General features: G+C 44.5%; 1 protein-coding gene across 13 annotated transcripts in view; it reads left to right on the forward strand.

The window, feature by feature from the left end:
* Positions 1-24759, forward strand: part of NEDD4L (NEDD4 like E3 ubiquitin protein ligase) — a 365448-nt gene that overhangs the window by 285355 nt on the left and 55334 nt on the right. For 5 of the 13 annotated variants that reach the window (XM_043444297.1, XM_043444296.1, XM_043444300.1 and 2 more), the window contains 10 exons: positions 2868-2929; positions 3091-3193; positions 4879-5045; positions 10442-10574; positions 11708-11884; positions 14068-14142; positions 15699-15758; positions 20928-21059; positions 21576-21695; positions 22731-22928. In XM_043444297.1, the coding sequence (XP_043300232.1) occupies positions 2883-2929; positions 3091-3193; positions 4879-5045; positions 10442-10574; positions 11708-11884; positions 14068-14142; positions 15699-15758; positions 20928-21059; positions 21576-21695; positions 22731-22928 (1212 nt within the window). In that variant the 5' untranslated portion in view covers positions 2868-2882. The remainder of the gene's footprint in view (positions 1-2867; positions 2930-3090; positions 3194-4878; positions 5046-10441; positions 10575-11707; positions 11885-14067; positions 14143-15698; positions 15759-20927; positions 21060-21575; positions 21696-22730; positions 22929-24759) is intronic. The other 8 variants (XM_043444298.1, XM_043444299.1, XM_043444290.1 and 5 more) reach the window with 3 other exon arrangements.

The raw sequence follows: 24759 nt of genomic DNA on the forward strand, positions 1-24759 counted from the left end.
TGACTCAAATGTGTTCCTTTTTATAGTTGAGTAATATTCCATTGTGTATATGTACCACAGCTTTCTTATCCTTTCGTCTGCCGATGGACATCTAGGTTGCTTCCTTGTCCTGGCTATTGTAAACAGTGCTGCAATGAACATTGCGGTGTGTGTGTCTTTTTCGATTCTTGTTTCCTGTGTGTGTGTGCAGAGTGTATTTCCTCAGTCGTATGGGAGTTCTATTTCCAGTTTTTTAAGGAATCTCCACCTTGTTCTCCATAGTAGCTAACCCAGTTTGCATTCCCACCAACAGTGTAAGAGGGTTCCCTTTTCTCCCCACCCTCTCCAGCATGTAATTGTTTTTAGACTTTTTGATGATGGCCATTCTGACTGGCATGAAATGATACCTCATTCTGGTTTTGATTTGCATTTCTCTAATAATGAGCGATGCTGATCATCTCTTCATGTGTTTGTTAGCCATCTGTATGTCTTCTATGGAGAAATGTCTGTTTAGTTCCTTGGCCCACGTTTTGATTGGGTTGTTCATTTTTCTGGTATTGAGCTGCATGAGCTGCTTGCATATTTTGGAGTTTAATTCTTTATTAGTTGTTTCTATTATTTTCTCCCATTCCAAAGGCTGCCTTTTCACCTTGCTTATAGTTTCCTTTGTTGTGCAGAAATTTTTAAGTTTAATTAGGTTCCATTTGTTTATTTGATGCTGGGAAAGATTGAGGGCAGGAGGAGAAGGGAATGACAGAGGATGAGATGGTTGGATGGCATCACCAACTTGATGGACATGGGTTTGGGTGGACTCCGGGAGATGGTGATGGACAGGGAGGCCTGGCATGCTGCAGTTCATGGGGTCACAAAGAGTCGGACACGACTGAGCGACTGAACTGAACTGTTTATTTTTGTTTTTATTTCTATTACTCTGGGAGGTGGGTCATAAAGGATCCTGCTGTGATTTATGTCAGAGAGTGTTTTGCCTATATTTTCCTCTAAGAGTTTTATAGTTTTTGGTCTTATATTTAGATCTTTAACCCATTTTGAGTTTTTGTGTATGGTGTTAGAAAATTTCTAGTTTCATTCTTTTACACATGATTGACCAGTTTTCCCAGCACCAGTTGTTAAAGAGATTGTCTTTTCTCCATTGTCTATTTTTGCCTCCCTTGTCAAAGATAAAGTGTCCATAGGAGCATGGATTTATCTCTGGGCTTTCTATTTTGTTTCATTGATCTATGTTTCTGTCTTTGTGCCAGTACCATACTGTCTTGATGACTGTAGCATTGTTGTACAGTCTGAAGTCAGGAAGCTTGATTCCTCCAGTTCCATTCTTTCTCAAGATTACTTTGGCTATTCGAAGTTTTTTGTGTTTCCATACAAATTGTGAAATTAGTTCTGTGAAAAATACCGTTGGTAGCTTGATAGGGATTGCACTGAATCTATAGATTGCTTTGGGTAGTATACAATTTTCACTATATTGATTCTTCCAGTTGATGAATATGCTACATTTCCCCATCTATTTGTGTCATCTTTGATTTCTTTCATCAGTGTCTTATAGTTTTCTATATATAGGTCTTTTGTTTCTTTAGGTAAATTTATTCCTAAGTATTTTATTCTTTTCATTGCAGTGGTGAATGGGATTATTTCCTTAATTTCTCTTTCTGTTTTTTCATTGTCAGTGTATAAGAATGCAAGGGATTTCTGTGTATTAATTTTATAACCTGCAACTTCAGTATATTCATTGATTAGCTCTAGTAATTTTCTGGTGGTGTCTTTAGGGTTTTCTATGTAGAGGATCATGTCATCTGCAAACAATTTTACTTCTACTTTTCCAATCTGGATTTCTTTTATTTCTTTTTCTTCTCTGATTGCTGTGGCTAGGACTTCCAAAACCATGTTGAGTAATAGTGGTGAGAGTGGGCACCTTTGCCTTATTCCTGATTTTAGAGGAAATGCTTTCAGTTTTTTGCCGTTGAGGGTAATTTGCTATGGGTTTGTCATATATGGCTTTTATTATGTTGAGGTATGGTCCTTCTATGCCTGGTTTTTGGAGAGTTTTTATCATAAATGGGTGTTGAATTTTGTCAAAGGCTTTCTCTGCATCTGTTGAGATAATCATATGGTTTTTATCTTTCAGTTTGTTAATATGCTATATCACTTTGATTGATTTGTGAATACTGAAGAATCCTTGCATCCCTGGAATAAAGCCCACTTGGTGTATTTTTAAATTAATGAGATAGTATCATTTCTTTTCCTACTTGTTTTGACCTCTGATTTTGCACAACAAAATACTGATTTCTATTTAAAATTAATAAATAACATCATAGCTTTTTGAAATAAGCACCAGCAAAAGGCTGATGGATGATGCTACGTAGGACAGTCTCTGTGGGGGAGATGGCTCTTTCAGTTATCTGAGGCTGAGGACATATTTTAATGTTAAAAATAAAGTAAAATTGCATTCACACATTGATCTTGCATATTTTCCCATTAGCCTCACTCTTAGATTTCTTGAATCACAAGGGACAGGCAGGCAGGCACCAGTGACCCCTGGTTCTCCAGAGTTAATCAGCAGCATGAGATTGAGGCCTGCACCCAGCAGTTAGAAATTACACTTGGCAGTGACAGCTATAATTTTGTAAATTTGTGGAAGGCTGGGGTTGGCTCCTAAAAAATGGGTGTTGATAGTGACATCTAGCGGGTCTTGAGGAGATAAAGTTCTGTGACCTATGAAATATGTAATTAATTGTCAAGTACTGTCTGAGGAGCCAACTCTGTCTTTGCCGAGCACGCTCTAAAACAGACAAGTGTGTCCTCGGTCGTCTGGTTGGGTGGATGTGAAATACGAGAACCTCAGGAGCACCAAAACTTGCTTTTTCTTCCTTTAGACAGAAGACCCAACCATGGAGCGACCCTACACGTTTAAGGACTTTCTCCTCCGACCAAGAAGGTGAGGCTTTAGGCTGCAAGCCATTCTTTATGCTTTGGGCTTGATTTTCTCTGAGGAAGATTTTAGCATCTTTCCCTATTGCATCTATTTAAAGCATCATAAATATGACGTGTCAAACCAAGTCACATCCTCTTGTAACCAATTTTTCTTCCATCATGCAGTCATAAATCTCGGGTTAAGGGATTTTTGCGATTGAAAATGGCCTATATGCCCAAAAATGGAGGCCAAGATGAAGAGAACAGTGAGCAGCGGGATGAGATGGAGGTAAGCCGGGCACTCCGGGCTGTGGTCTGTTTTCTTTCCCTAAGAGCATGTAGATATTTTACATGAAGGTTTTATAATTTAATTTAAGGAACTAAATGTTTATAAATATGAAGGAACTTAAATGTGTTCATGAATGTGCATCTTCCACGGATCTACCAATATGTTTGCTTTTACCAAAAGAGGTGAGCTTTTCATTTTACCTTATAACACTAATCATTGAAGAGGTGTCTTTTTATGAACTGCTCTAACCCCTGTTCTATTAACAGTCCCACCACTGTGTGAAATTCTCCCCCACATATTTAATTCTCTTATTTCTTTGGATTTAGCGCTTAGTAAAGTCCTTGTAGCACTTAGAATGGCTTCAAAGTGGGTAAAATGATGTAGAAGCTGTTCCAAGTTTCTTACTCGTTTGGCCAGCAGGTGAGAGCGTGCATTAGAAAAGCTCTCCTCTAGAAAGGCCTTTCTGCAATTAGCTGTCCAGAGGAATTTTCTTTTGTTCCCTCTTGGCAAGTTAAAAAGAAAAATACCACCTTTTAACTTTCCTGTCACATACGTCTACTGTGGGTCCTATCGGACATTCGCAGCACAGGCTCCAGACAGTGCTGTTTCATTAGACATGTTCTCATATTGTTCGGAGAATGTCCATTCACGAGACCTCTCCATGGCCTATTTGCACATCTGTTTGCAGCTGTTGCATATACATGGTGTGTGAATAATGCATTATGGGCAAGTAACTGCACCCGCCCCCCAAGACCCAGAGGTCATATTTCCAAGCAGTATTTCATGTGCAGGCTTTCATCTCTCTCTGGGAGAAGGACTGAAGTGGGTGGTAGGCAGTCTTGACTGTTAAGATTTCATAAGCACATCCACACATTTTTATCTCGAATCCAAGGAATTTTTTTTTTTTTTACACTCCTCCAGCCTTCCAACTGCAGTAACCAGTGAATTAGTTAATTTTCCAGTGACTTTACTCGGGGATGTCAGGAAGGAATACTTAATGCCGAAAATATGTGTTGCAAAAGAGTACCTCTGACTCGGGGACCGTGAAGGCTGCTGACGGGGTGGCAGCAGGTGGGAAATGACTGAGTAGGAAGAGGCAGCTTCCAGGCTGTTCTGGCTGCCGTGCGTGCTCGTCCTCCCTAGAGGGGTGTCAGGGAGCTCCCCCTCCTCTGGGGGCCACTTTCCCGTGGTCCTCCCTGGGGAGCAAGAGCGCCCCAGGCCTCTTGGTGGCCCGCCCGTGGCATCTGCAAGAACACACGTGCTGTGAGGCTCATCTTCCCAGCTCCCTCCTACCTTCCGGAGGTGTTGAAAAGACGACAGCTGTAGCATGACCCATATGATCGGCATGGCTTTGTACAGCCCCAGAGGCCATCAGGTCAAAATAACAAACACGAAATATGAAAGAGCATAATGGGACCTAGGTAATGTGAGGGGCTGCTCAGATCCCCGTCCATGTCACTACCCACACCGCCGCCCTCGGGGAGGGCAGTGCAGTTTGTTGGCCGTGGCTCAGAGCGATTTTGTGACTCTCTTAGAATTGACATTTTTTCCGCCTAGTGTTGAGAATTTCTTGAAACGTGGCACACGAAGCCACTGCCGGAGCCCATGGGAGCGAGGACAAAGGGCATGGATGCCCTGGTACCAGCGAACCAGCCTGACACCCTTCCCTCTCTTCTGTCCCACAGCCTGGGTGGGAAGTCGTTGACTCCAATGACTCGGCATCTCAGCACCAGGAGGAGCTGCCCCCGCCTCCGCTGCCCCCCGGCTGGGAAGAGAAAGTGGACAACCTGGGCCGCACTTACTACGTCAACCACAACAATCGGACCACGCAGTGGCACCGACCCAGCCTAATGTGAGTGCCATCCGTGGTCGCGAACACGTCCCCCACTCTGCACACAGATGCCCCCACGTGGCAGCTCTTTGGGACAGAGCTGGGAAGCACGTCTTCCATCAATGGAAGCGCGTGGTTGTGCGTTGCAACGGGAATCCTCTTGGTGTAGTTAGAGGGCATGGGAACCTAACAGAGTTCGTAGGTTATAAAGACGCCCTGGCGTCTGTATCATGGTCTCCTGCTGTAAATATGCACTAATTTACTTTGCATGTCATCTTTATGTAGAGTCATGAGATGTAAAACCAAGATCATTTTTCTTAGGTTTAGCTTAATGCATGGTGATTACATCTCTGCTCCCTTCTTCAGTCTCAGCACATATTGGCTGTGCCATTTCCTCTTTAACTTTTTGGAGTTTTATTCCATAATTATTTGATTATCTCAAAACTTTTTTTTCCCCCTTTTGAGGAATTTATAGATCACCCCGTGATAGCATTAGAAGCAGGTGGGAGGGTTGCTAATTCACAGTTGGTAACACTCTTTGTTCTAGTCCCTCGCCAGCCTCAGGGACACAGTGAATTGATTGTTATTTTGTTCACTGGACAATTTTTGGTTTAATAATAGCAAACACTAATTAAACCTCATGACTGTAAAAAAGGATTTGAAGTAGCTTGTTTTTAAATGATAGTATACAGCAAGACCTAAAACTATTAATATACAATAAAAGACAAAAACAAATACTAAAAATGTAAAAGGAAAAGGCTATCCTAGAAAAGGTGAACTCCCCGGCAGCCAAGACAAGGAAGTAATTTATCAGTAAATTGTATAATTTTCAGTATGAATAAAGGCAAGTATATCAGGTGAGATAATTTTATCTTTAACCCAGACTCTGAAGGAAATTAGCTGATGATGGTTTTTGAACAAGTGTTAGCAAGGTGATGGATGGTGTTGTCAATAACCCTTTTGTCTTTAGAAATTGCAACTGTTGTCTGCATAAGACTGTGTGGTGGGAAGAGTTGCCAAGAAGTCTAGTCTAGGTGTTGTTTGATTTAGAGGAAAAGCTTGCAGAATCTGCAACAGTGAAGGCCAGTCTTTCCTAAGCCCCTAAGTGGGTTCTCCTTAATACCAGGTGCCCTTGGTCAGCTTTGGACCACCTAGCATGAGCACCAGCTCATTGCTGCCGAGACAGCATAGTATCCCAACATCCAGATGATGTCAAACTCTTCTTTGTGATAATTTTTTCCATATAGAAATATAAATGGAAATGGTTTCATTGGTTTTTTAATTAATTTGTTTTTACTATTTCCCTTTAATCAATGACCAAAGCTGTTAAAACTGTTTTAAGTCATTTGACTATTGTAGTTATTTGTAGTTTTAAAAAAAAGTAACCACCTTGGACTTGGTTACATGTAGCCATCACAAGATTCTTGGTAGCAACACCCTGAGCAAAGTACCTTTATCTACCTTTGTTAAAGGTCATAGGAAAACAGTATCTGAAAGGAACACTTCATGGGGACCCTAGTGTCATGTGACCTCTGTAAGAAAACAAAGTGACCACTAGCAGCTCACAGAGACTAATAACCAAGATATATAGGGAGAAATGTTCACTGGCATGAATAATTATGCAGACCAAAGTCTGTGTTTGGGGGTAAATGGGAACAGTTGTTACTTTCTCTGCCTCAGAGAGTGGTGAAACTAATGGAGAAATCCCTAAGGAACACTTCATCGTTTTTTAAACACACCACCTTCAGTGTCCTGTAGACCTGACCCAAAACAAAAGCCGTAACTTACATAAATACTGGCTCCTCGGGAGCCCAGAGATAAATTGGGAAACTGGTTCTTCCAAGTTCAGGTTCACATGTAGTTTAGGGAGGCGTCAGTGACGTGATGCTCTCTACAGGTGGCTCACCAGAAGGGACATTGGCAGAGCTCTGGGTGCAGCTTCCCGGCTGCCTCCTTCCCATCAGGCACGGCGTCTAGGAAACAAGAGAAAACTGAGATGAGGGGAAAGGGTCGGTTTCCATGATAACCTCCTGTCTCAACCGTTTGAGAATATGAGGTTCTTTGTCCTTAACTTGATTTGGCTTGACCAGAGCCCTCAAGCCCTCCAGATGATTTTAAAGTGTTGTTTTAATTGAAAAATGATTTTTCTCATAAATCAGTTTTCACAGAATGCTACAGGCACTCCAGGGAGGGGGGGCGGGGCGGGTATTAACAAGTGTCTTTATTAAAAGGCTGTATCTCTGCTGAGAAAGTCAGATAATGAAGTGATGGTCACATTCTACAGAGAATGAAGGCCCTCCTGGGGAGTCTCAGTGCTTACCCAGACTTGCGCTCCAGGCTTCAGCCCCTGCCAAGTCCTCCTGGACATCCCCTTGCCCTCAGGCTGTCCTTGCAGGGTCCTGCCCTCCCTGCCTCTCGCCGCCCACGGCCATCACACAGGGCATCTGACCCTGCAGGCTGCTCTTGAGGACTTTCTCTCCTGGGCCCTGCAGATGTGCTGCCCCGCGTCCTCTCCAAAAAACAAAACCAGAATGTGCCTGTCCCCCCCGGCAACCTTCAGATGTCAGCCTCCTGTCCTTTCCTCCAGGAGAGCCAGACCTTTTCTGTCCCAGTCTGTCTGAAAGCTGGATGCTTTCCCGTGAGGACACAGAGCACATAATTCTCTTACTGCCTGTGTAAGCAGGGACTGTGGTTTCCTCTTCACAGAGCAACCCCTCGCACCTGGCACAAAGTAGGAGCTTTTAACTGAAGGAGTGACTACAGATGAGTCGTTTCTGAGAGTGGGTACAGACGCATGGTTTAGTGAACTGTTGGGGACTGGATGCAGAGATTAGGATGGAAGGTGACCACGGAACACTCCCCCAGGTCTCTCAAGTCAGATGGTGGCTTTTTAAAACCCCTTTAATTTTAGATTTGTCCTTGTCCTATTTAAATGTAAACTATAAACTTTTTATTGTTAAAAGCAGAAGTTCAAAAATATAATGAAGGAATCATATTAAGACTATAAATGAAGATGGACTTGTGAAACACTCATTTTAACTCTTTTTAGTACTTCTTTCTAAACCACTTTGTAATTCTTCACCCTTTAGCAATCATTTAATCATCTCTTGATGACTCAGGTCATCATTTGTCACTGACAGTCACTGATAGAATGTAAATAAACCGATACATTGATCTTAATTGGCACTGAATTTGATAAATGTATGGGTTTTCTTGTCTTTATTGATTTGTATATTTCCTATGAAAGTCAAATGAAAAATATATTGTGAAATTAATGAATGAAGAAAATTCAAAGAGCTACTCCTTAAGTTTTTTTTTCCCTGCCCCCGGTAAAATCATGTTTGTTTTGTCAGCTCAGACCTATTTTTAAATGTTCATTTTCCCATCAGTGACCATTTAAACTTCCTGTCAGTTTCATCAACCCTCTCATTCAATTGCTTGATTAAGGGCCAAAGGCCTCCCTTGTATGAATATTTTCATTTCGTCTCTAAAGACCATAAGAAAGTCCAGACTTGGAATTTCAGAATCAGAGTTATCTTTCTTCTTTATGCTTTTTAGTTGTTTCTAGTTCACACTGATTACTAAATTATTCAAGCATGTTGGATAAGGCGGATTAACATAATTTATTTTAAACGCCCCTTTAAAAAAAAAAAAAGGCCTTTTCAGAATAATGGAATTTTATATACTTCTCAGAAAATGCAGATACAGTAATATTAAACCTTATTCTCCTCAACCTCTCCAAAATCCCTGTAACAAATCAAGTGTGTGTTACAACCCAGAACACGCATGTGGTGTTGACTAAGTGACAACTGACATTTCAAGTGAAGATATAAAATTTTCACAAAACTTTTATATATACAGTGTTTTAAGTAAAGCCATTATACAGTGAAATTGAATTGAATATCCTGTAAAAATCACTGTAGCAGTGTAAAATCCTAAAGATAATATTATATTTTCTAACATACCTAAGAGAGTGTTTTTTTTTATCATTGTTTCGGTAGTTTCATAAATTGTATTAGTATACTTGTGTGTCCCTTGATTTTATTTAGCTTCTTTGTGGCCTTATGTGATTTTTTCAGATATAGTTTAATACATCTATAAAATATGCAAAATAGGTATTTCTGTGAGGTTTTAAGAATTTATGTATCCATTCTGTACATACAGTAAAACTTCATTTAGATCTTAATAACAAGAGTTATTGATTTAATATGGATTAAATAGAAGCCAACCTCATACTGTCACTTTACCAGTAAAGCTAAAACTCATGAAGATTGTTGGTGGAACTGTTCAGACTCTTAGAAGCTGGCGATAAAGAGTCGCCTATTTATTTGCAAATAGTGCTGCTTATATCGCAGGCTGTTCACTGTTACAGGGCCCAGTAGGCTCTTTAGGGGGAAGATAGCATGTCTGAGACTGCATTAGAATGTCTTAAAACCTATGTTTTAAGGAAAATCTGTAATGAGGGCCCTTGATTAATACTGGATTTCAGTTAGTCTAAAATAATGTTTTCAGCTATTGTGAAATATTAATTTGCAACATCATGGTATCTTATTGAAAGAGTCTGTAAGAGTTTTCTCTGAAAAACATTTTGACATTTAAACCTCTACTTTAAAAGCCTCCAAGTAATATTTCTCCCAAAGGAGAATTGCCTGTAATTTACTGCAGAAGTTTTAAAGATGGAATCAGTGCTTTTCAAATCCTAAATTAAGAGTTACATGACAAAAAAAAAAGGGGGGGGAATATGAAGTTACAGTATTCTTCAGATCCTAGTTGATTTGGGAGGTAATTGCCTGATGTTTGTGTGAATTTTTAAAGTAGAGTTTAATGGGAGTTTAAAAGTGGAGTTTAAAAAGTGTCATGATCTGAGGTTCTGTCAAAATGAAACCCACAGAGGCCGAAAAAGTTCATGTCGAATCAGGAACGTTCCCTGGGGACCCCAGCTTTGAATTTACACTGTTTGTACTTACTGGTTGATTGCTGATGAACAAAAGTCTGGACCTTGTCGTTGCTGGACTCCTTGAGGGGTCGCCACTGACTGCCCTCGAATGAGGGCTCACCTGTCATTCTCCTTCAGAAAGCCGCTTCTCGTGGGGCCCCTGGGTGGAGGACTTTGATTTCTCATCTTTCTTAAACCCTATAAAGTACATGCTACAGTATATCCCTGAAAGATACTCAAAAATATTGTGGCAGAGGCATTTAGAAACTGAGTTTATTTCAATGAAGCCGACGTGGAAGTACACTCTCGCCAAGAGATGTTGGCAGGTTCTCCTTTGAGTGGCCAGCTGATTCTCAGAGTTGAACGTGAGAGCACGACGTCGTGTTCGGTGTCGGGCCCTGGGTGAATGTTGGGCTGGGGTTGAAGGGCCAGGTATCAACACCGGTTCTCTTTCTGCCCCCCTTGCTCTGTGTGCGCCCAGGGACGTGTCGTCCGAGTCCGACAGCAACATCCGGCAGATCAACCAGGAGGCCGCACACCGCCGCTTCCGCTCGCGCAGACACATCAGCGAGGACCTGGAGCCGGAGCCCAGCGAGGGCGGGGAGGGCCCCGAGGTGCGACCCTGCCTGCTCACTCCCTACAGCGCCCCCTGGCGGTGGGCTGCGGGGCGGGAGGGCCCCGAGGTGCGACCCCACCTGCTCACCCCCGACGCGCCTCCTTTCCGTGTGCTCCAGGCTGACCCCGTGGCACGATTTCCTATCTCAGTAAATACTGTCTAAAAGAAAAGATCACAGTCTTCTAGCTAGTTGAAGACCATTGGGGTATTTACTAACTTAGAAAGTGCTCTAGAGGCCATCTTCGAGCACACATAATTTACATCACTGTGAAAGTGCATGACATTTTTTAGCACGGAAATCTTAATGTATTTTCACTTCATACTTTTATTTTTCCCCAGAGTCTAAACGTATCTTAGGCAACATGGTAATCATCTTTGAGCAGTTGAAGACACCTGCCCTGTAACTTCTTCAGGCACCAAATATAATTTTGAGTAGTTTTGACGTGGTGGAACAGGTTATTACCAAGAAAATACAAGTTGGGGTGAACATAGATGTTCCTAAGTTCACTCTTAAATGCTTATGGTAAATCACTGGGGAAAATATAAATTGAACAACAAATTAGTAATTGCAGTAACTTCGGTGCTGCCTTGACAACTCTGTTTACTTATTGGAAATCCATTCTTATGTTAGGAAGATCATTCACAAAATGTTCCAGTGATCAAAATTGGAAAAGCAAAATGAATGATGCTGTAATAAATTCACTAAAAGTTACTTGATAACCAGTGATTACTAACAGTTTATAGCATCTCTGCTGTTTTCATTGTGAATCCTCAGTGGTTAGACTAAAAGAAAATTCATGAAAATCGTAAATTCCTGAGGATATTTTTTAACCCGTGCAGGTAGCATCAAGTGCTAGAAGCAAGCCACTGCTAAGAGAGGTGCTGTTTTAAAGGGGTTAGGAGCACAGGCTTCCTTGGCTTGCTGGCCCCTAGCACCAGTTACTCCCTCAGCCTCAGTTTCCTCATCTGTTAGTCAGGCTGGGAGCCTTATCTTCCTTATGGATGCTGGGAAGACCGAGTGCCTCCTTAGCGCTCAGTAAATGTGAACGACAGTTAGGATGGTTATTACCAGGGCGGGCACGAGAGGGTCCCTCGTTCCAGCACTCACCACAGTGTCTCTTCCCCCGGCAGCCTTGGGAGACCATTTCAGAGGAAGTGAACATGAGTGGAGACTCGCTCAGCCTGGCGCTGCCCCCGCCGCCAGCCTCGCCTGTGTCCCGGACCAGCCCCCAGGAGCTGTCCGAGGAGCTGAGCAGAAGGCTGCAGGTCACTCCCGACTCCAACGGCGAGCAGTTTGGGTCTTTGATTGTAAGTCATGGTCTTGTTTGAATGAGAAGTTGAGCGAATATTTTGTCATTTTTGTTGTTGTTGTCACTTTTCAGAGAACCTTGTTTGCAAATAATGACCAGGGTCTCCTAGCCCCCAAATAATTTTGACATTTCCCAAGTTCCTTCTTCCCTGGGAGAAGCAAGACTACACCAAACATAGCCCAAGCAGACGGAGCACTTTCTTGATTCATAGATAACTCACCTATGACTTCTGTATTGTTAAGCATTAACCTCATAGAAGTTCTTTTCCCAGCAAAAGGTTGTGAAACAGTGCCTTCATCACAAAGTGGTGTCTCTCAGGGGGCCTGAGAGCCGTTGGGCCTCCGCGTCGGTCTCCTGCTCTGCCTGCTTTGTCATTCTTGTTTCACAGGTGACGGCATGATGGTTAAGTGACCCGTCCAAGACAGGTTAGGATGGGAGACAGAAGTCATCTCCTAAGTCCCAGAGAAAGGCTGTGAGATGTGACACTGCCGCTCGCGTAGCGTTTGAACCTGAGTTCTCAGCCGTCGAGCAGATTCGTTCTAGATGCTTCAGGTGGGGCCAAGCCCCAGTGAGAGTCAGCAGAGTCAGCCATGAAGACCTGTGTTTGACACAAAACTGCAGGAAAAGGCCATAGAAAATTCTTGCTTGTACATAAAATTGAGAAGCAATGCAGCCTCAGTATTTCTTGAGAAACTGAACCAGCAGATGCACTGTAGTAAATGATGGTAGTCCCTCAGCTGAAGATGGCATCCTAGAAAAATAATCATCATTACAGCCGTATCACATGTAAATGACTAGGACGGCTGCATAAAATGTAAAAGCAGGTGCTCACAAGACTGTCACTCCTTCAGCTGTGTTTTTCTTTTAAAAGATACCATTGGCCCCATCAGGAGTTACAGTGACTACTCAGTTAATGTGCTTTTGTGTTAAAACTCTTGAGTATCTTTCGGAAAGAGGAGTAACACTGAGATGTAAATGTGGTACTAAAGGGAGAGGGAAACAAAGAGTTTGCATACATGGGGTATTTGAACTGATAAAACTCGCTGTGGAAACAGCAGAAGCATGGAAGTCATGTATTTAAAACCTTATAAAAGGGAGTAAGTGCTGCCAGAACCATAGCAATGGTATCCCTTTAATCTACCAAGTGAAAACCATCATTTCAGTTACTTGTAATAGGGAACTTCTTCATTCTAGGTTCATAAAATATCTTTAAGATGCAAGTATAAGTGACAGAATTATTTTAAGTTTGTGTTGAGTCCAGTTCAACTATTAAGTATTTAGGAAAGAGGGGATTCTTCTCCAGTTCTGCTTGTGAGAGTCACTCTGTATTCAAGGACAATAGCGTGATCTTCTAAAGAACGAATCCTTCATGCTAACCATGTGGAAAGACTTGGAAAGCCTCCCGTTTACCACCACAGCATCTGTCTTGGACCTTACCCCGTTTTCCTCACCGGAAAACATTAACAGTGAGGACATGCTCCAGACGTGTCCCATGTGCACACCTGTGGCTCATTTGACCCCCGCCTTGTGTGTGTGGCCTGCTGCTAATCTGTTGGTTTTTTTTTTAAGCCATATAGACCAAGACAAACAAGTGAGAGGAACATATTATACATTATTCTCTAGATTTTTTTTTAGATTAACCTCACCTATTTTCCTTCATTCCTATTCTGAACAACTCCATCTCCATTCAGAAGTTGAAAGTATTAATACCTAGCCCTTTAGAAGTAGCCTAAGATTATATGTGCATTCCCCTAGAAATAGAATCCAGCTGATTCTTTGTCAGTGATAAGAATAGCCAATGAATGTTTGATAACTGTTAGGTCAGTATCGTTTCCTTTATTCCTGTTCCGCTGGAATTTACCCAGAGGTTGCTTCCCAAAGCACAATGTATGACTTGTAGCTTCTTTTTTCTGTCATTGAAGCAGCATTACCTGTGGCTTCCCCTTTCATGTTTTGACCTCTTATTTTTGCTGTTATTGCTCAAGACACTTGAGAATGACAATGAAAGATACTTGATGCCTTAAAGGATTATGTTCATTACTCCAAAAAGATGGTGTTTCATTGAGTTACCTTCTAATATCCAAGAGCAGCCAGTAGGCTTGAGGGATTAGTTTTTTTAAACCAGGGAAGCTTGTTTCTCAGGGTGTGTTCCTGATGCTCCGTGTGCTTCCCTCCCCGCAGCAGCGAGAGCCGTCCTCCAGGCTGAGGTCATGCAGTGTCACCGACGCGGTCGCGGAGCAGGCTCATCTCCCACCGGTAACCCACGCTCACTTCCAGCCACCAGTTGGCTCTCTCGGCTTTTATTTAAAATCATCTGGGCAACCAAGGAAGAGTTTTTCCTGTGCAAAATCTACTTACCATTCACATGAGGCATTAAATGTCCTAGCAGATTGCCCAAGGAGAGTGGATTTCCAATACAGAGCGTTGTCACTGCCACCAAAGTCTCTGAAATGCTAAAAACGCCATTGCTTTGCTCTTCCATCCAAGTGAATGCCAATTCTGATATGCCTACTTGACCTAAACATTAGCAATTCCTTTTTAAAAAATTTACTTTGGTCCTCAAAGCTGTATTTAAGTGACCTGTATCTCCGGAACATAGGAAAAACTCTTCTGGGTGGGCAGCAAGGAGCCCTTTCCATTATTAACGGGCTTAACTCTTAACCCACTGAGCTTCTGTACCTTCTCTTTAAAGATAGCTCCCTTGACTCAAGACTTGGCTATAATTTGTTTCCACTTTCCCACTAGTTTTCATAACTGGCAGCAAATATGGATGTGTAAATGGTGTTAATAATTATATAGGACTTAAAATGAATGTTCTGATTGGGAGGCAGACCAGAACTGCCTGCGGAGGTGTTAGTATACACGTTAAAAATAAATTTTATGTAAATTTCTTTCTTGTTTTGGAAGAGAAAATATTATGTGGTTTTAGCATGCTCAACTTAATATTTGACCTTGACCAATTTTTATTATTATGACAAATCCTTGATCATTGTTAGCACTAATACTTATTGCATCTGAAATTGAAGGGGAAGGAAGACTGCACTTAACAGTTTTTGCAATCATGGCATCTTCCCTGTTGTATACATTTCTGCTCAACTTCAGAGGATGTGTTTTGCCTAGATTTTAAGTCTTTTATGTTTACAGAATGAATGAATAAATCCATTCTGAGTACCAGATTAGATTCAGTTGTGGCCTTCATGGAAAGCGCTGGTAGGTCAGAAGCTTGACAAGAGTATCCTTTCTGGGGTGCAGTGCAGGCCTCCCCCCAAAACAGAACAATCAGCTGTGGTGGGCCAGTGGGAGCCTCTTCAGATGATTCTGTGTTTGTCCTTCATGAATTAATGGCGCTTTCTCTCCTTTTCAAAAATCAGTGTCAGTTGTGTTGGCCAAAAGAGCCATTGATTCTTCCCTCTTTCTTTGTGCTCTGTGAAACTGTGAACTCACTGATCACCAGTGGCCTCTTGAATTTTGAGCTTGGCAGATTTAAGAATCTGCTAACTGTTTAACAGTGAGGGCACGATTGTGGTGCTTTCTTTCTTTTTCATACGACATCTCACACTGTTGAGGCTGTCAGTTCACTGTTCACCCAGATCGGGGCTGCATCCAGAGCCTTCTCTCGGTGGGCGGGTGATCGTGTTCCTCTTTTCCTCTGGTCATCAGTGGTTGCTCCACTTTGTCTGGCCCGGGCAGATTGCAGAGATTCTGATTCATGTCACCTGCCTTGCTGGCTGCACCAGCTCTGATCCCTGATTCAGTAAGCAGTGGGTGGCCTCCCAGAATGCATTTCACTGATGTAAATTATCATTTAACAGCCCAGTGCCCCAGCTGGGAGAGCACGTTCATCAACTGTCACGGGTGGTGAGGCGCCAACGGTAATGACACCCTTGTTCAGACACTCTTGGCAAAACTGTGGGTCGGTTTTAATATTTGGGTAATGGTGAATATACAGTTTTTTCTCTTTGTTTTGATAAGAGCAGCTTCTGATGTGCCACGGAGCTGCACATTTCTTATTTTAATAAAACCTCTCACTTTCATATTCCTTGAAGGTACCAGGTAAAACGAAACAATTTTTAGTCCCGTGTAGTTCTAAGAGCTGTCAAGCTTTAAGTTTTAATCTGAACCTTTTAGAGTCTATTTCTGCCTTTTAGTGTTTGTACTGATAAGTCTTCCCCATGTGTTTAGAAGACATGGGTAAAATATTTTGGTTGGAGGAGAATCAAGGAAGCCCCAGAAATTGCACACACTTGTGCATGTGAATTTTCAGTGGTGTATTCCCAGTATCACATTTCAAAGGCTGACTTAGATGTTCTGTATCACGAGCAAGAAACAGGGACCTTTCTCTGTTGCCAGGGCCCCCAACTCACAGGTTCAAAGGTATGAACAACGTATATTCAAGAGGAGAATGTATGAATATAATTCAGGAGGAGAGAGAAAGTATAATTAAGAAATTGAAAGGATCTAGAAAAAAAATGGTGTTTCTAAACCAAGTGTGCTCTTTGTTTTAAATAATTCCTACTATTCATGTTTGTGGGTAATGCATGACTGTGTGCTTCGCCAGTTTTCTCCTTGATCCCTAAACACAGGCTAGCTTACAATTTAAGGTTGGAGCTGGTGTGGCTGTTGGAAGAATTTTCCTTGTTGTTTCACCTTCGTATGTTTGTTACAGCTGCTTATTACTCCAGAACACCTTGAAATACATACATGGTTGCTGATTTTCTGCAGGGTATTTATTTAAAGGAGTGATTTAGTTACATTGTTAAATTGACGGCTCAGCATGGTACCCTGGAAAGTCGAACTGGCAGTCAGCAAAAATCAGGCCAGTTTAAGGTATCGAACCACAGTGATTGATGTAAAGGGCACCTGTTGGGTGGGCCAGGCTCACCCTCCAGGAGAATTGAAGAAATTCCAGATGACCGAGTGAGCTTCCTGTTGTGCACAAGTCTTTTCCATGGGGGTAGAGCTGCGAGGTGGATGAGATCACTTCATGAAGTGGTTTTAACAGGAAGCGGGGCCGGTGAGCATCTATCCCGTCATGCACTTCACTGGTCTTGGTACCTGCTGTGAGTGTCGTGATCGCCGATGGTGTCCAGTGACAGGATGGACTGAGCCATAGTCATCCCGGGCTCCGTGGTCAGGCACCTGCAGAGCAGGGTGACCCCTCCAGTGGGCTCCACGCGGCCCTGCCACCATACAACGCGTCTCGCCTGTGCCCTCCCCTTCCCCCCAGCAGGGAGCTCAAAATAGCAGTTTGGTTTTTGTGTCTTATCGTCAAAGACCGGGTAGTAATATTTCCTAAATGCTTCATCTGCTCTCAGGCTTTCTGCGTACCTGGTGATCTTTCAGCTTGAGCAAGCCAACCTCCTTTATGACTACCTGAGAAAGAGTCACGTCTGGTTTTTCTTTTCCCACCCTCGCCAGCCCTTGTCACCAGTGGCCTTGGCTTTTCCGATTCCGTCTCCTCCGTGGGTTTTCCCTCTTTCTTACCTCCTCCCTGCCACCCCAGCACCCAGGTGTGTTGTGTCAGCCTGGAGCCACCCTGGGACGCCCCATCCTCCTTCCTCTGCTCTCACAGATGTTCCTGTGGGTACACGCACACACGCGTGCACACACACAGGGAGAAAGCGGAGCTCATATGCATGTTACTTAGTCGACTTGATACTCACTTGCAGTCACTTCTCTGGGACATACCGGTTATTACATAATCCTCGTTACATTGTGACGCTGGGATGTGAACGCACCAGAGTCCCGTGTTTCCCACAAAGATGAGCCCTCAGCCGCGGCCCAACCCGCCCCGGCCTTGCTGTCTCCATGCAGGGCTTTCTCTTCTCGGTTACAGTCAGCACGCCCCAATTCCCGCCTGCGGACCCACAGCTCTGACACATTACAAGTGAATACACGGCGGTGTCCCTGTCTAGGCTGGGCCAGGGTCCACTCTGTGAAAATGAAAGGGATAGCACAGTTTGGGGGGGTTGCTGTATACCCCGTAATATTCCACTGAGGTTAGAGTGTGCCAGGGCTTGAGCAAATCTTGGGGATTCTGTGACAGCGCCAAGCTGTTTATCATCTTTAAAAGTGTTGTGAAACTTTTATAGCTTCACCATTATTGAGCGCTTCGTTTTAGTGAACTCAATGGAGCCACCCAGAAGCTGCAGTCAAATGGCTCCTTGACATCATGAAAGACAACAGTAGATGCAGACGGAGAGCTGTGAAATTCTGGATTCAGCTGACCAGCTGTGTTTCAGTTGGCTCCCCATTAATTAACTTGTTTCTTGAGGTGGCACGGGATGCACATGTGCAGGATCAGTACAGATGCCTGCACATGTGCACACATACACGTACGCACACGCATACACGCACATAAGCCCACATGCGCACATACACATACCACACACGTACACGCACACATGTGTGCACATACACATATGCATGCACACGCATACACATACGCACGCACATGTACACATACATGCACACACATGGCAGGACAAGTCTGGTGTTGGCTCCGGGCTGGGCCACTGCCCTGGTCTCTTCACAGAAGCTGAGCCCCGCTCCTCCCCAGCTGTGGGAGGCGTTGTTTTGAGTCACAGATGGAGTCGTCCACACAGGTGGTTCTTCATGGCCATTTGGAAAGAAACCTATAAAGAAGCATTTTAATAACACCACCTTGCATCAGTGGAACTAGATTATAGGTTGCCAAGTCACTTCTCTATACAAGGTAGAATGCACATTTGATTCAAATGTCATGTTCTCCACGACACTCCTAGTTTTCCATAAACTGATTAGTCCTATTAACTATGGCCCTATGAAAGTAACCTAGTTGCTGGACTACTCTGCTGGAAGTCTCCCAGCTTTAGAGCTCAGTCCTGAGATTATCCATGACACATCCCAGTTATTTTTGTTTATTAGCCTCCCCATAAACCTCCTTTCCAGGGATACTATAACTGTAAAACTATCCTTAAGTTTTCCAGAATGGAGTTTTCCGAAGGCTTATCTAATTGCCTCTCCCCAAAAAAATAACTCGAGGAGGAGAAAAGCAGCAAATACCATTTGGTATTCCATTCAGCCAAAACATATTTGGCCCTCATGTAAACAACAGTAGGTCAAGGCTTGATAACATGTATTTGGCCAGAAATGCTAATTGACCACTAACTTAGGTTACAACTTGGGTTCCCCCTTAGGTCAGCAGAGTCCGTTGCCATAGTGCCCACATCAAAAGTAGCCTGGAAATAGCTCTTTTGTGTTGGTGCCACAGCAAGAGGAGGAGGGCGGAAAGAGCTTTCAGCCATAGACAGGTTCCTCTGTCTTTAATGCAGAAGGATCCAGCCTGCATGCTGGTGTCTCTTCTGCTCTTGTTGTATCCCTGCACCTCCGTTCAGGATGCTACGTTGTCAGAGTCTTGAAATTACCATTACGGGACCTTGGGGACTTTATCTGGAATAACGTCAAGAAATATTTGCTGAGGCTTTAGCAGGCAGTTGTCGTACGGATACGCTTGCCCTGCTGGGTTAATGTGTTTTAGAAATAAGCGTTAAGGCAGCCACTTCATGGTCTCAGTTTTTGGGGTGTTTTTTTTTGGAATGTGCTGTTGAACTCATGAGGTAGGATATTAAGCCTCATTGCCTGCAGTCCCCAGATTCCATGGCAGCCTCCCTGATCGTGCTTTTCAGTTTGAGGTTTCACAGTGGACTGGGGGACCCTCTTTGCCAGGGGGCATGTTGGTAGTGAACATGAAAGATGGGATGGACACGGGGAGAAGCTGGGCTGAGAGGTTAACATCATCAACCTCATCAAGAAAATACACCCTGTGTATGCCCATGGCTGATTCATGTTGATATTTGGCAGAGACCAACGGAATTCTGAAAAGCAATTATCCTTCAATTAAAAAAAATAAATTTTAAACAAAAAAAGAAAAGAAAATATGCCTGGTGAAGCATCTGGAGGTTCAGAAGATCCTAATTAGGGACGATGGGCCCTAAAGGGAGTGGCTCCCTTCTGTAACCACACGTAGAGATTACTCCTGAGTTTAGGCCTCTTGTTTCTCTTACGCTCTCCCAAGAGCCATGACTGCCGAGGCTTCTTGTTCCTGAGCAGCACCCCTGCCCCAGTTGCTGATCTCATATGCAGCATCCGTACCTGCAGGACTTCCTGGGCACCACCAACCTCAAACATCCTTCTCTTGGCTTCCATGAGTCATTGAGACATCCTGCTTTCCCAATATTTCTCCACCCAGCCTGCATTTCTCAGACTGCTTCTTAGAAGCCGAAAGATCACAGGACTCCTTTAGCGATCTCCTCTGGCGCATCCAAATCTAGTCCCTCTGTGCCAGCCATTCTCTCTCAGCCCGGAAGCTGCCTGCGTTCCATTCACCCTCTAAAGAGACAAATCCCACATGGGAGGATGGGGGAAGTACAGCCTCAGCGGTCAGGTTCCTTGGGAGGTCTGGGCTGCCTCCTCCTGGGCCGGGGCAGCTGAGGTGTTCTGGTTGGTCACTGGTGTAAAAGGGGGTCTCATAGAAAACAGACTCTGCATCTCACCCGCTCCCCGACCCTGAAGGTTACATGATATAAGGGCCCCAAGCTGTTGAAGAGTTTAGGGATAAGCTAGGAGAACATTCCAGTGGCAGCTAGATTGAGGAAAAGATACTCAGAGCATCCCTCTCAGAGATGATAACGTTTGACAGTTTGAAACATCTTTTAAGCTCTACGTGGTTTGAAGTAAAATTTGGTAACCAAACCAACCTGGCATCGTCTTCTCCTTCCTTATGATCACATTGGCAGCAGCCCTCTACGTTGGAGGCTGCGTGGCCTGGAGCAGAGTCCTGTGAGGTTTTGGCCCTGTAGCTTGGGTGGGGGTTCATTTCACCCTCGGTTTAAAGCTGTCGGAAACCTGTCGCTGTTTTCCGGACATTCAGTGTTTCCGGTACCACTAGAATTAACTCACTTTGTCTAGCAGAGCTAATCCTTGGGGTATGTATGACTTTGTTAAGCTGATCGAAAAACAAATGCAGGATATTCAGTAATGATGATTTCTTACACAAACAGCCATCAGTGGCCTATGTACACACCACGCCGGGCCTGCCTTCGGGCTGGGAAGAGAGGAAAGATGCTAAGGGACGCACATACTATGTCAATCATAACAATCGAACCACAACTTGGACTCGGCCTATCGTGCAGGTATGCGGTTTGCCCTGCAGCTTCTGTCACAGGCACTCAGACGCCAAAATGTCCACGACCCCCGCATTCCTGAGTTTTAGGTATCGTTCTGAGGAACCCACATCAAAAGAAAATCTTTTCTTGCAAATGCATTACTTTAAACATAACATTTGCCTAAGAAAGAAATCAGTCCCTGACTCAGTCTCTCCCTAGAGGGTCCATTTTATTAAAAAAAAAACCTGACCCAAAAGAGATTTTCAGAGGAAGAGCCCGTTGATCCCAGCAGGTAGCGTCCCTCCCAGCTCCCCCTTTTCTCTGAGGCTGGTTCTTCTGCCAGGCTCGTGATTCATTCTTTACTTCCCTGGAGTGAGTTTCCCCGTCCCTCGCCCACCCCCGCCCCCGTTAGCACGTGTGGTCGTCTCCTCCACGCTGCCCACAGGCCAGACCTCTCGTGACCGCTGGCCGTGCGGTCACTGGGCCCACACCCGCGCAGGGAGCACCTCGCACGCCGCTAACTTGTGTTTGCCTCCAACGTAGCTCGCAGAAGACGGCGCATCGGGATCCGCCACAAACAGTAACAACCACCTAATCGAGCCTCAGATCCGCCGGCCTCGTAGCCTCAGCTCGCCAACAGTAACTTTATCCGCCCCGCTGGAGGTGAGACGGCTACTCGGCTCCCCACCCCTCCTCACCCCCTCTTCTGTCTCCGCCCTGGGCGGGCGCGGGGCGGCCGCCTCCCTCTCCGGCCGTCGCTGTGCTCGTGGTGAGGCCTCACTCCATGCTTCCCACCCCTGGACTCTCACACCGACTCTCACTGTCACGGGGCCGTGGCCACGGCGACCCCCTGCTGGATGGGGCTCCTCTCTTCCGAACTCTCTCCATCCTTGTGTTCCGCTCCTTACCGCCTGTCACCTCATGAGACGCACATAACAGCTCTTTCCAATCCCAGTGCTTCCGTTGAGTTTTTACACACAGCTGTCGCTTCGATCATTCTTTCTCCCTCCCTACTGTAGGGTCTTCCATCGTGTGGGCCTCGTGTTTCTGATGCGTGTCTGCATCTCTGAGTCACCGCTGGGCATCCGCTTTGCGCTCTCCTGTTTGTGTGGTCTTAGCGACATCCCTTAATATCACAACAGCCGGAGACTAAAACCTTTGACGCTGTAAACGTGATGGGCATCTTAAAGTTGGCTGTGGGCTGCTCTGTGCCCGGGTTTAGGAGGTTGATGAGTGGCACGGGGAGATACCTCCTCCAGGCTGTGATGTGGATGTCCTGGTTAACAACTGTGCGATCCCTGGTGGTGGTCTCCATTGATAGAGCTTTTTTTCTGCTCCAGAAATTGCCAGTCCGTCTCCATTAGACTGTGAGCTCATTAAGAGCAGGGGCACGTTTTTCTCCACCTTCTGTAAAATCCCCATCCATAATGGTTACTACCGAAAAGTATTTGGGGGTATGTACCGAGCAGCTATCAAAGGAGCGTGGTTATACTTACTTAATATTGTTGTGTATTGAACCAATAGGAAAGCATCACAGTTAGATTGTTTTTTAAAGTAAGCAGATGACAGAAGCAGGGTTTTTTTAGGCGTTTCCCCCTGGTCCCCGTTCAGAGAGGAGCATTCCCTGACCCCCGGGGACGTGATGGCCCTCTGAACCAGCACGTGATGAGAGTTCTAACGCTCGTTATTATTCCTTAGGGCGCCAAGGACTCACCCGTACGTCGGGCTGTGAAAGATACCCTTTCCAATCCACAGTCCCCACAGCCATCACCTTACAACTCCCCCAAACCACAACACAAAGTCACACAGAGCTTCCTGCCGCCCGGCTGGGAGATGAGGATAGCGCCCAACGGCCGGCCCTTCTTCATTGACCACAACACAAAGACCACGACATGGGTAAGGCCGCTGCTTTATTTGGCTCCACTTTCATCCCAGGGTCTGGCGTCCATCCCTTTATCTCCTGACTCAGCATCCATGGTGCTTGCTGAGAAGTTTCCTGGCACCATAGCGTGTCCCCTGAGGGTCTCCTGAGCCTTCTCCTCGACTCCGCACGTGGGGGCTGGGGGGAGTGGGTGATTTACAGGCACGGACTCATGGCCATCCCGGGTACTGATGCCTTTTCCTCAGAGCGCTCATGGGAAGCTCCAGTGTTGACAGTTTACTGTGTTTTGGAAAAAGGTAGTGCTCCATATTGCTGGAATTTTGATGTTGTTGCTTCCTGTCTTAGGATGCTGTAACTTTATTGGGAATTCCAATCTTTTTACAAAGAATTTTTCTGTGTCACTTTCTTTTTGCATTTGTGTTGCCAGTACCCGTCTTTGTTTTTATTTGATGTGTCCTTTTAGTGTGTATAGTTTGCATCAGATAAGTGTTTTACCCTCCAGTGCTATGTTACATTCTTTTAATCACAGGTTAGGAGACTTTGTAAATTTGATAGCTCTTTCTTGTGAGCATCTTGTCGCGGTTTTTTTTCCTTAATCACAGTACTCGTCCTTGTTCCCCTGAATCATGCACGAGGGAGAATGTGTGTGTTGTATTAACTTAGGGAAAAATGAGATTATTGAAAAGGACGTATGCGTGTCTTTACATTCCTCTGTTCACTCTTCCTTTCTTTCGGGCAGTCAGTGGTGGCTTATTAAAGGTAGCATAGAGTTCTTTTTAAAGTCAGTGGTGTTTTTCTACTGTTTCACCTCTAGGCCAGTAGTTAACCTGAAGTGGGTCCTCAGGTTTCTGACTCTTTCTGATGCTCCCGAAGGTTTGTTTTCCTTCCTTCCCCTTATATCCCCAGCTGACTATCCAGGTATGGAGTTGGGCTCAGTCTTTCTGTGTGCTGCACTGCTGTTTAGAACCGATGATTACATGAAATCTGGTTGAGTTTTGGTGATTGTCACTGGCCCTGGCTCTTTGGTCTTGGACCAAGAGTCAACACATGCTTTAAATTCCCACTTCCAGTGAAGACACCAAATATACCCAGTTGCTAGAACAGCAGTATCATGTGAAGGAAGAGACCTGGACCCAAGTGACCTGGACTGTCATTTACTCTCTGCCCATGGCATGATGGTAATTCAGTCCCTTGAGAATTGGATTAGGTTCTCTCAGATCTCACGGATCATGGTACGGTGTGTCTTCACGAGGACATTCTTAGCACTTGGGGCAGGACTGTGCTTGTTACTGCAGGACATTTAACATCCTTGGCCCCTGCCGCCGAATCCTAATAGCCACTGCCCCCTCCCCCACCCATCATACTGAGAACCCCGGAGGCCCCCAGGCGTTTCCCAACACCCCTCAGTGAGAACCACTCCAATTTTGGAGTAAAGGAATAACCTGCAAAGAGAATTTAAAATTCAGATCTGGTAGCATTCATTTGGTAAACTCATCACTCCTTCTCAGACGTGTGATAAATAGCAGTTTCATCTGAAGATAAGATTACAGGTTTGTGGCAACAGGAGAGTAATAGATAGCAAGCTCCTTGGGAAATAGAGATTGGTTTTAAAGTCTTTTTTTTTTTTCCCCTCAGGGACGTAGAACCTGTAGCAGCCCTGCTACTGAACCCATTTCTACTTGGTACAGCACTGCTGGGATTTCAGTTCCTCAGCCAGAAATGGGAGCTCCAAAGATAGGGGTAAATACTGTGAAAGTAGATGGATTAGTGTATGGAGCCACTGTGGCCTGCCAACATAAGCTATGATTTTAGTAGTTTGAACTAGCTTAGTAATCAGATCCCCTA

The sequence above is a fragment of the Cervus canadensis genome, chromosome 23, assembly GCF_019320065.1.
Source record: "Cervus canadensis isolate Bull #8, Minnesota chromosome 23, ASM1932006v1, whole genome shotgun sequence".
NCBI classification, from domain to species: Eukaryota; Metazoa; Chordata; class Mammalia; order Artiodactyla; family Cervidae; genus Cervus; species Cervus canadensis.